This window comes from Salmo salar, chromosome ssa01 (assembly GCF_905237065.1).
Source record: "Salmo salar chromosome ssa01, Ssal_v3.1, whole genome shotgun sequence".
NCBI classification, from domain to species: domain Eukaryota; kingdom Metazoa; phylum Chordata; class Actinopteri; order Salmoniformes; family Salmonidae; genus Salmo; species Salmo salar.
The window spans coordinates 152844272-152857092 of NC_059442.1; the positions used below are offsets into that span (position 1 = coordinate 152844272).

At 44.7% G+C, this 12821-nt stretch overlaps 1 protein-coding gene across 3 annotated transcripts in view; it reads right to left on the bottom strand.

The window, feature by feature from the left end:
- LOC106568645 (fibrinogen C domain-containing protein 1) overlaps window positions 1–12821 on the bottom strand; it is a 273373-nt gene that overhangs the window by 216985 nt on the left and 43567 nt on the right. For 2 of the 3 annotated variants that reach the window (XM_014139150.2, XM_014139143.2), the window contains 2 exons: window positions 7411–7500; window positions 958–1437 (listed from right to left, as the gene is read on the bottom strand). In XM_014139150.2, the coding sequence (XP_013994625.1) occupies window positions 958–1437; window positions 7411–7500 (570 nt within the window). The remainder of the gene's footprint in view (window positions 1–957; window positions 1438–7410; window positions 7501–12821) is intronic. The other variant, XM_014139159.2, reaches the window with a different exon arrangement.

The window sequence follows — 12821 nt, forward strand, 5'->3', positions numbered from 1 at the left end:
TTGGCGAAGGGGGGGTGTAGCACAGGAGCCATCGTTGACGGTGGCCACCCTCCCTTCCCTCCCTTTAGGTTTGGGGTTGTTTTTGTGGGGTTTTGTTCGAGGTGCATTCGGGGTCTGCACCTTTGGGGGGGGGTACTGTCACGTCCTGACCAGTAAAAGGGGTTATTTGTCATTATAGTATGGTCAGGGCGTAGCAGGGGGTGTTTGTTTTGTGTGTTTTGGTGTTTTTGAGTTTTGTTCTATGTTTTCAATATATATTGTTAAATTCTAGTTTTCTATGTTGGTTTTTGGGCATGACCTCCAATTAGAGGCAGCTGGTTGTAGTTGTCTCTAATTGGAGGCCATATTTAGTTGATGTTGTTTCACTTGTGTTTTGTGGGTGGTTATTTTCTGTATAGCCTGGATGCCTTATGGAACTGTTTTTCGTCGTTTGTTTATTTTGTTTAAGTGTTTTCATCGAATAAATTAAGTATGAGCACTTTACCCGCTGCGCCTTGGTCCTATCCTTACGACGCCTATGACACAGAAATATGGTGGGTACTCTCTTTGTTCGCAGGACTTTATCCTGCTAACTGTTCCAAATGTCCAAACTGAATTTGGTAAAAGGGATTTTATGTACACTGCCTCCTTGGCTTGGAACGCCTTACAAAATACTTTTAAACTGGAAGAACTTGTCCCGGTTGGTGTTTTTAAATCATTGATGAAGGACTTTGAGGCTTATTCCCTGACCTGTCAATGTTTTAATTAGTTGTTTTATGATTTTGTTATACTCTTGTGAATTCTATGGTTTTTACTAGATTACCTGTAGTTTTTCATGTCTGTCTGTAATTGTGTAATGACTTGGTGCTGCCTATCTTGGCCAGGATGCTCTTGAAAAAGAGATTTCAAATCTCAATGAGCCCTTTCTGGTTAAATAAAGGTTAAATAAAACATACACATTTTTTTATACTAGCTTACTTGTATGAGGCGTCCCTGCTCTGTCTGCAGTGTGTTCAGGTCCTGCCCCAGACTCCCCTGGCCTCGTCTCAGAGACTCGTAGTCCATCTTCAGCTGACCAGCGTGGGCCGACAGTTTGGCCACCTCCTCAGCTAGGTTGACCAGCAGCGCCCGGTCTTGACCTTTGACCGACTTCAGGTCGGTGTCGTGGTCGGTCAGCGAGTGGAGCAGCGATGTCTGCACACCTTCCAGGCGTAGGAAGTTCCCGTTGTAGTCGGGACAGTTGGGGTCGATGAAGATATTGATGCGCGAGCCGTCGCCCCTCTCCACGGTTACCAGGGCGTTGGCCTCATCCGGATTGGTTGAGATGTGGGGTGGGCCGTCAGACATGGGCGGGGCCTGGTAGTGGTTCATGAAGAGGATGGTGCCGGTTGCCGTGACGGCCAGAAGGACAGCGACGAAGAGGAGGATGGTGCACAGGAGGTAGCTGCAGCTCATCCTCTACAGGGAGGGAGGGAAGGTGGGATGGAGGGAGGGACAAAATAAAAGTGGAATGTTAAATCTACAGACAGACATATTTTGTTCTTGTTGCTCTATAATTGAAGATTAGTGCTGTTTACAGGATTTCAATATTTTGAGGCATCACATTTCACAATCCGTCTTTTATTAACTAATGTTTGTTATGAGCAATGTCTCTTTCCCAGAGCTCATTAACCACCATACACTACTTCTGCATCAAAACCCAACCCACAAATGTATTTTAATCAAAAGTCTGAAAGTTGGAAAAAGCCCGATAGAAAACATGTTTTCTGCAACATATGTTGTTTATGAAGAGAAGAGATACAGTATGTAGCGTATTGAGGAGAATCTGAGCCAGAGTCCCAGTTTAAAATACCTCTGGGGATGAACACAGCAGGGAAACAGGTTAAATTCTCACTCCCACCTCAGAGAGATATAGAAAAGGGAAGAGAGAGTATGGGAGATAGAAGGGGAGAGAAAGCTAGAGAAAGAGAGAGGGAGGCAGAAAGAATGAGAAGCAAAGAGAGTTAGAAAGTGTGAGAGGCAGAGCGAGTGAGAAAGTATGAAGAAAAAACTGGGAGAAAAAGATTTGACAATTGGTAGCCATCTCGCCACGGTGTATGTGACAATTAAACATACTTTTTAGGGCGGCAGGTAGCCTAGCAGTTAGAGATGCGAGCATGCAACCAGAGGGTTGTCAGTTTGAATCCCAGGTCCAACTGAAAAAATCTATCGGGAAGTGAGCTGGCAACCAAAGGATTGCTGGTCTCAAAATGTTAGATGCTATTGCCTGCTGTTGTGTCCTTGAGCAAGCCACTTAACCCTCGCAGCAACAGCTCCCTGGGCACCAAGTGTGGCAGCACCCGCTCCAAAACCTGTTTATGTATGTGTGTCTTTCGGAGGGGTTGGGTTTGAAGCGGAAGTGAAATTTCAGTTGGTCCTTGCGTGCAATTGACCAATAAAGTGATCTTCATCTCTTCATCTTAATTACTATGTGCGTATGGGAGAGAGGAGAGGAGAGAAGTATGTCCTACTCTACCATTGTATGATTAACAACTCATATCTTCCCCATATCCACATCCACATGATTACACTTATTTCCCACTGGATGATGCACTCGTGGGGAGTGGATGTGTGTGCGTGTGTTTGTGTGTGTGTGAGAGCGAGCGAGGGGGCATATGTGCACATGACCCTGAGTCATGGCTGTGTGTGTGTGTGTTTGTGTAAGTATGGCTGTGTGTGTGTGTTAGCATGACTGATGTCATACTTAGTGTGTGTATGAGATAATGAATATGTAAATTGGCAGTAGAGGCACAGTGGACCATGCTAATGGCCAGCTAATGGTGTGCTACGATATATGATGTTTTATCACTGTGTCTCTCTGGGGTATACACCCTGTTTTCCAGAGAGCCACTTCTTCATCACTGTGTTTATTCATAGCCTCCCAGCACAGATGTGGACGTCATGGCTCTGTGTGTGTGTGTGTGTGTGTGTGTGTGTGTGTGGGGGGGGATGTATGTGTCTGTGTGTTCACTCCCAGTGTATTTTTACTGTGTTAGGAGTAGAGACACTTCTATACAGTAATTCTCAGTTTCATGAACACACATTCAGTACACATACAGAGCTGACATATGCACCCAAACTCATTGGGGAGGAACAAAGCCCAGAGGCGCATTACACACACAATAGTTTGATTCCTGACAACAACAGAGTCTGGGAGTAGAGGAGGCTGCTGGTTAAGGAAGGAAAATGGTGGGGACAGAGGCGCCTGGAGAGAGAGCAATGAAGAGAGAGAGCTGTTCTCCAGCTGCTACAGGATGACAGGACTTCTCTGTCTACATACGAAACACACACACACACACACACACACACACACACACACACACACACACGTGCCCAAGCTGTGTTGCGTTATGTGGTTGCATCACTTCTTTTTCCAAGCCCAGATGCAGTCAGTCAGGATGCAGCTCCGGGGCATCTTTTCACGCATCACAATTAGTTGTCTATTTTCTCTCAGTCGACATGCAGGCAAAGAACAATCAAATTTCATTCTGCATGTTAAGCAGCATTTGTGGTGTGTGCGAGTACCTGTGTGCTTGCACTTGCATGTGCTTTATATGTCAATTACATAAGTATTCACACCTTTAAATCAATACTTAGTAGAAGCACCTTTGGCAGATTACCACTGTGACTCTTTCTGGGTAAGTCTCACAGAGTGAGTCCATGCAACTTATTTTTAAATGTATTTATTATTTAATTTAACCAGGCAAGTCAGTTAAGAACAAATTCTCATTTACAATGACGGCCTACAACGGCAAACTCGTACGACGCTGGGCCAATTGTGCGCTGCCCTATGGGACTCCCAATCACGGCCAGTTGTGATACAGCCTGGAATCGAACCAAGGTGTTTGTAGTGATGCCTCTAGCACTGAGATGCAGTGCCTTAGACCACTGCACCACTCAGGAGCCCGTATTATGTGAGTTGTTAAGCAAATTTTTACTCCTAAACTTATTTAGGCTTGCCATAACAAAGGGGTTGAATACTTATTGACAATCGATTTTAGCTTTAATTTTTTATTAATAAGTAAAAATTGCAAAAAACACTATTCCACTTTGAAATTACGGGGTAACGTGTGTAGGCAGTGACAAAATAATCTCAATTTCATCAATTTTAAATTCAGGCTGTAACACAACAAAATGTGGAAAAAGTAAAGGGGTGTGAATACTTTCTGAAGGCACTGTATATGTACTGTGTATTTTTAGTTGAACCTTGGGTTGAATTTGAAACAATAGCTGTTAGCTATAGCTGAAAGAAGGACTTTGCAAACGCTATCTAGGCATAAATAGTCTAATTGATGATATATGACTTGTAAAGTATGGCTACATTTGATCTGTTCTGTCAAACCTACCCATTGTAATGACTTCAATAGCAACAGTGAGTGTACACCTGCTCTTTCCATGTCATAGACTGGCCAGGTGAATCCAGGTGAAAGCTATGGTCCCTCATTGATGTCACTTGTTAAATCCACTTCAATCAGTGTAGATGAAGGGGAGGAGAAAGGTTAAAGAATGATTTTTAAGGCTTGATACAAGTGAGACGTGGATTGTGTATGTGTGCCATTCAGAGGGTGAATGGGCGGCAAGACAAAATATTGAAGTGCCTTTTAACCTGGTATGGTAGTAGGTGTCAGGCGCACCGGTTTGTATCAAGAACTGCAACACTGCTGGGTTTTTCACACTCAACAGTTTCCTGTGTGTATCAAGAATGGTCCACCACCCAAAGGACATCCAGCCAACCTGACACAACTGTGGGAAGCATTGGAGTGAAAACGGTCCAGCATCCCTGTGGAACGCTTCGACACCTTGTAGAGTCCATAGGGGGGGGGGCCTTCATGTTTTGTACTCTCAGTGTATTATTTAGTTATTAGGGGATCTCTCAATAATCACAATAGTACATTGATAGTAACCATTGACACATATCAAAGCTAAGCAGGGCCTTGGCTAAAACCCTGGATGGGAGACCAGTACATACAGGCAGAGTGAAAAGGGGGAGATGGATTGACAAGGAGATGGTGATCTGAGCTGATCTACGTTCTTTAACGTGTGACACACAAGGGAAGGAACAAATGTAACACTCTTCACCCCCCCCTACACCTCTTACATACAGTACTACATCCACTCAGAGAGACCCCCCCACCCCCAAACACACACAATACAATTTCTGTCTGTATAATTCCATTGAGCCAAGCTAAACCACTCAAACCCTGTCTAAACAGTGCTTTTGTTAATGAGTCTCTCCATCTCTCAGTAGGAAGCCACTCTGTAATTATTGACTGGATTCAGACACGTTTTCTCTCTCTCTCTCGCTCTCTCTCTCTCTCTCTCTCTCTTTCTTTCTCTCTCTCTCTCTCTCTCTCTCTCAATTCAATGGGGCTCTTTCTCTCTCTGCCCCCCTCTCTCTCGCTCTCTCTCAATTCAATTCAATTACATTCAATTCAAGGGCTTTATTGGCATGGGAAACATATGTTAACATTGCCAAAGCAAGTGAAATAGATCATAAACAAAAGTGAAATAAACAATTAAAATTAACATTAAACATTACACTCACAGAAGTTCCAAAGAATATAGACATTTCAAATGTCATATTATGTCTACATACAGCTTCCTTTTAGATGGTTGTAGAATTTAACGTCTCTTTTCTGGATTTTGATAATTATCGGGTATCGGCCTAATTCTGCTCTGCATGCATTATTTGGTGTTTTACGTTGTACACAGAGGATATTTTTGCAGAATTCTGCATGCAGAGTTTCAATTTGGTGTTTGCCCAATTTTGTGAATTCTTGGTTGGTGAGCGGACCCCAGACCTCACAACCATAAAGGGCAATGGGTTCTATAACTGAATCAAGTATTTTTAGCCAGATCCTGTGTCTCTCTCTCTTTATGTCCCCCCCCCCCCCATGGGATGGGAGGACACACACTGGGAGTTAGGACCACCACGTTCTAGGCTGATGGCTGGATGACGGTCTTCATCCGGTCATTAGATAAGTAGAAAACCATTGGAGATACACCATTATTGATGGCACCTTAATTGGGGAGGATGGGCTCGTGGTAACGGCTGGAGCGGAATAGGTGGAATGGTATCAAATACATGGTTTTCGTATGTTTGATGCCATTTCATTAACTCCATTCCGGCCATTATTATGAGCAGTTCTCCCCTCAGCGGCCTCCTGTGATGCACGCACGCACATGCAGACACACGCACCCACATTCTATCTTGTTACATACAGAACCCACAGACCTCCACACACACATATTCTGTACCATACCACACGCACTCAGATCCTGTTACAATCATTTCCGTCTTTAAGTGCAAAGCAGCACAAACTTAATCCACGGTTAATTTGGGTATTTCTTTAGAGTCAGGGTTTGCCACCTCTTCTGCTCTGCACTCAGATGTGACTTTTAATATCTGATAATCCCCTGAACGCGATCGCCATGGTGATGGAGACACTGACGGGGCAAGGAGGGCATTGTGAAGGAGCGCTAATCCTCCATGTAGATGAGCTCCTCAGTATTCATCCTGCTCTCCTCAGAGAGAAAAAGAGAGCGCGACAGGGATGGGGAGAGGGGGAGGTGGAGTGAGGGATGGATAGGGAATGAAACATGGAGAAAGAGGAAGCGAGACAGGCAAAGACAGAGAGAGCATACATATGCCATGAGATCCCTTGGGCCGCGCCGTGCTGTTCTGTACAGCTAATGACAGGGACATGCTTTAGTCATCCTCTCCTCTCATATCCTCTCCTCTCTTCTCCTCTCCCATCCTCTCCACTCTCCTATCCTCTCCTCTCATATCCTCTCCACTCCTCTCTTCTTCTCTCCTATCCTTTCCTCTCCCCTCATATGCGCTCCTCTCTTCTCCTCTCCTCTCCTCTTCTCTCCTCTCCTCTCCTATTCATGAGGACACTTCAAATCTCCATCTGTGACAATGGCTGAAATAAGAACTTTGTGAATCAATGTAATTGTGCCTGAGACCTGAAGACTCACCTTACCTTTAGTCACATGATGAGCTATATTAAACTAGATGATTTACATCCAAACATAAATGCATTTCACCACAAATGGAAAATACCATATAATGAAGCATTATTTTAAGACGTAAGAGCTAACCTGTTAGAAATTATCATTATAAGACATTATTTCATAGTGTGAATTATATGGTAAAAGAATGCAGATTGGGCGATAGTATATGTTTTGGTGGATGTGAGATATGATATCAAGGTGTGTTCTAAGTGTGTGTGTGTGTGTGTGTGTGTGTGTGTGTGTGTGTGTGTGTGTGTGTGTGTGTGTGTGTGTGTGTGTGTGTGTGTGTGTGTGTGTGTGTGTGTGTGTGTGTGTGTGTGAGTCTGTCTGAGTCTGCGTGAGTCTACGTGAGTCTGTGTGAGTCTGTGTTCTTACCTTTGTGGGTGATGGGGTGTCTCTGACTGTGTCTGAGTCTGACCAGCGGTGTTTAAGCTGGGAGGTGCTGGGTACACACTCACAGAACGTCTGCATGGAACAAACAAACAAACCATTGTTGTTGTGTTTGCCGTTGTTTAATTTTATATCCTTAGATATTATACACTGAACAAAATATAAACACAACATACAACAATTTCAAAGATTTTACTGAGTTACAGTTCATATAAGGAAATCAGTAAATTGAAATAAATACATTAGGCCCTGATCTATGGGTTTCACATGACTGGGAATACAGAAATGCATCTGTTCCTCACAGATTCACTACCTGACCAAAAGTATGTGGACACCTGATCGTCGAACATTTCATTCCAGAATTATGAGCATTAATATGGAGTTGGTGCCCCCTTTGCTGCTATAACAGCCTCCACTCTTCTGGGAAGGCTTTCCGCTAGATGTTGGAACATTGCGGCGAAGACTTGCTTCCATTCAGCCACAAGAGCATTAGTGAGGTCGGGCACTGATGTTGGGCGATTAGGCCTGGCTCGCAGTCGCCGTTCCAATTCATCCCAAAGGTGTTCGATCGGGTTTGAGGTCAGGGCTCTGTGCAGGCCAGTCAAGTTCCTCCACAACAATCTCAACAAACCATTTCTGTATAGACCTTGCTTTGTGCACAGGGGAATTGTCATGCTGAAACAGGAAAGGGCCTTCCCCAAACTGTTGCCACAAAGTTGGATGCAGAGAATCGTCTAGAATGTCATTGTATGCTGTAGGGTTAAGATATCCCTTCACTGGAACTAAGGGGCCCGAACCATGAAAAACAGCTCCAGACCATTATTCCTCCTCCACTAATCTTTACAGTTGGCACTATGCATTGGGGCAGGTAGCATTCTCCTGGCATCCGCCAAACCCAGATTCGCAGGCTGCCAGATGGTGAAGAATAATTTATCACTCCAGAGAATGCGTTTCCACTGCTCCAGAGTCCAATGGTGGCGAGCTTTACATCACTCCAGTCGACGCTTGGTATTGTGCATGGGGATCTTAGACTTGACTGTGGCTGCTAGGCCATGGAAACCCATTTCTTGAAGCTCCCGACGAACAGTTCTTGTGCTGACGTTGCTTCCAGAGGCAGTTTGGAACTCGGTAGTGAGTGTTGCAACATAGGACAGATGATTTTTATGCGCTTTATTGTTCAGTGTAGTATAATACTATGCTTTTGGCTGTAAGATACTGCAGAAGGGTCAGCTATTGGACCAGAAATCAAAACTCCACTCCATCAATGATCCAAACCAAGCACTAAGAACGCAAATCAAATCAAAACTACTTCATCAATGACCAAACCAAGAACCAAGACCGCAAATCAAATAATATTTTTACTTCATCAATGATCCAAACCAAAAGCACTGTTGTTGTTATATATTATAGTAATACACACGTAAAAACTAGCAATCACAAACAAGTACCAGTACACACACAGTACAACCGAAAACCAACATTTCAGGGCATATACAGGGTAACTGGAGGAGGAGCACAGGAATTACTCTGTCAAAGATTCCATGTCACTGCTGAATGTATTTATAATTGTGCTGCTAAATATCTCTACTAATATTAAGGTTACTGGCCATATCCGAAATCTGGCTTACCTACTACTTACTTAAACGGTATGCTGTGTACTAATCATATTACATACTACTTAGTACGGACTGTTTAGTAAAAAGTTGAAAAAATTTAGTAAGCCCAAATGTCATGCAACATATTCAACTCATCCATACTGTGAAGGTGTCAGCTAATGTGCAACTGTGCTGAATCCCACAATTCGTTCATTTTGGTAGAGCACATCCCCTTATCTGATTATCAGCTGTTGCCGAACACAAGTAGGTCTCGAAAGAGGATTCTCTTCCTCAATAGTGTGCAGTGAATTCTACTAGATGAAAAACCAAAATGAGTATGACATCCTGGCATTTAAAGCATACTCAATTTGAGAAATGTCACATACTATAAAATGTTATATTTTTGCATACCTAAAATGCCTACTATTTAGAACGCAAGTGTGGGTATCAGGACACGGCCATGTGTGTGTGTGTGTGCGTGCGCATGTGTGTCCGTGCGTGTTTGTGTGTGTGTGTGTGTGTGTGTGTGTGTGTGTGTGTGTGTGTGTGTGTGTGTGTGTGTGTGTGTGTGTGTGTGTGTGTGTGTGTGTGTGTGTGTGTGTGTGTGGGCTGCAGAAAGTGAAATGAGGGTAATTATGATAGGGTTATGTCCTAGCTGAGGGAGTTGTATCTGCTTTAGGAGAGTACATGCTGTCCCTGACCTTCTACACACACCATTGAGCTGACCAATTAGAACAATTGAAAACACTGTCAGGACAAAGCTCAGGCCAATAAACTCACACTGGTGCAGACAGAGGATGGTACAACAGGAGTACATGAGCTGGGATGTTTGCTTAGTGTGTAACTTGTTGGTGTAGGGGTTTAGTCAGTGTAGTCAGTATAGTCAGTGTTTCTATGTGTGAATGTGTAGCCTGGGGAATCGGAACAAGACTAGACGATGTCGTCTGTGTGTTGGCTGCTACTGTAGGTATGATAGAACAGTATGCAGTTCGCACAATGTTGATGGCTCATCACCTCCCTACTCTGAATACAACTACCAGGGGTGAGGGAGAGAAAGTAATGGGGAGGGAAAGAGACTGAGTGAGAGAGAGGCCCTGCTGAATCCTGATGAATTTAGCATGAAAATCCAGAAACCTGTTCCGCACACAGACCAGCAAATACACATGGATGTTACACACTGAGGCAGGACAACTCTGTTACACACTGAGGCAGGACAACTCTGTTACACACTGAGGCAGGACAACTCTGTTACACACTGAGGCAGGACAACTCTGTTACACACTGAGACTGGACAATTCTGTTACACACTGAGGCTGGACAACTCTGTTACACACTGAGACTGGACAACTCTGTTACACACAGAGACTGGACAACTCTGTTACACACAGGCTGGACAACTCTGTTACACACTGAGACTGGACAACTCTGTTACACACTGAGGCTGGACAACTCTGTTACACACTGAGGCTGGACAACTCTGTTACACACAGAGGCTGGACAACTCTGTTACACACTGAGGCTGGACAACTCTGTTACACACTGAGGCTGGACAACTCTGTTACACACTGAGGCTGGACAACTCTGTTACACACAGAGGCTGGACAACTCTGTTACACACTGAGACTGGACAACTCTGTTACACACTGAGCCTGGACAACTCTGTTACACATTGAGACTGGACAACTATGTTACACACTGAGCCTGGACAACTCTGTTACACACAGAGGCTGGGCAACTCTGTTACACACAGAGGCTGGACAACTCTGTTACACACTGAGACTGGACAACTCTGTTACACACTGAGGCTGGACAACTCTGTTACACACTGAGGCTGGACAACTCTGTTACACACAGAGACTGGACAACTCTGTTACACACTGAGGCTGGACAACTCTGTTACACACTGAGCCTGGACAACTCTGTTACACACTGAGGCTGGACAACTCTGTTACACACTGAGGCTGGACAACTCTGTTACACACTGAGGCAGGACAACTCTGTTACACACTGAGGCAGGACAACTCTGTTACACACAGAGGCTGGACAACTCTGTTACACACTGAGACTGGACAACTCTGTTACACACTGAGACTGGACAACTCTGTTACACACTGAGGCTGGACAACTCTGTTACACACTGAGGCTGGACAACTCTGTTACACACTGAGACTGGACAACTCTGTTACACACAGGCTGGACAACTCTGTTACACACAGAGGCTGGACAACTCTGTTACACACAGGCTGGACAACTCTGTTACACACTGAGGCTGGACAACTCTGTTACACGCTGAGGCTGGACAACTCTGTTACACACTGAGGCTGGACAACTCTGTTACACACTGAGGCTGGACAACTCTGTTACACACTGAGGCTGGACAACTCTGTTACACACTGAGACTGGACAACTCTGTTACACACAGGCTGGACAACTCTGTTACACACAGAGGCTGGACAACTCTGTTACACACAGGCTGGACAACTCTGTTACACACTGAGGCAGGACAACTCTGTTACACACTGAGGCTGGACAACTCTGTTACACACAGAGGCTGGACAACTCTGTTACACACTGAGACTGGACAACTCTGTTACACACTGAGCCTGGACAACTCTTACACACTGAGGCTGGACAACTCTGTTACACACTAAGACTGGACAACTCTGTTACACACAGGCTGGACAACTCTGTTACACACAGAGGCTGGACAACTCTGTTACACACAGGCTGGACAACTCTGTTACACACTGAGGCTGGACAACTCTGTTACACACTGAGGCTGGACAACTCTGTTACACACTGAGGCTGGACAACTCTGTTACACACTGAGGCTGCATAATGTGTTTTTATATAGACACCGTGAATATAAATTAAACCCACTACACATTATGCTTATGTTAATATTCAAATCCCCCTTGCACACACAAACCTCAACACAGCATAGACAAAAAGGTAGGTAGCATCCCCATACTGCACACCCAGGCTTGGCTGATCCAGATCACGTCCTCTCCTCATCATTACAATGGACAGCACGTCTCACGGCTTTACCTGCTCATCCCTATAGCCTGCTAATGCTAACACAGGCATCCCGCTGCATAATACACACAAAAACCCACGCATACACGCACGGGCCAATGTGATGTGATGTGGGTGTGTTTGCTCTGTGTTTACCGAGTCCTAATCTACTCCACCACAGGAAAGGGTTTACAGCTAATAGAATATCTGGGGCTTTTATTGGTTGGACCTGGCAGAGAGGATTCAATCTGATGAGCTGAGATTTAGGCTGACAGAGAGCAGTGGCAGAGTGTATAGTCTTTGTGTGAGCAGGGTGTGTGTGTGTGTGTGTGTGTGTGTGTGTGTGTGTGTGTGTGTGTGTGTGTGTGTGTGTGTGTGTGTGTGTGTGTGTGTGTGTGTGTGTGTGTGGGTAGAGATACAGTATGTGTAACTTGTGTTTGGGTGAACAAATGTGTTGTGGGACTGTTGGCTTGTCTGAGATTACTTTTTGTTGTGCGTTTGTGTGTGTGTGTGTGTGTGTGCATGTGTTTGAGTATGCTGTGTGTGCATCTGTGTATGCCTCCTTGTTTGTGTGTGCACCGTTCGTATTTGTCGTCCGTGTGTGTGTGTGTGTTGTGCGTTGGGCAGTGACTGATGTGTGTTTAAGCTTCCTGCTCGCTAAGCCGATCTGAAGGAAGAGGCTTTGCACACATTCATTCCTGGGCTTACTAATCATTTACCAGGATGGGCACAATAGGAGGGAGAGAAAGAGGGAGGGATGGAGGGATGGAGAGAGATAGAAGGAGA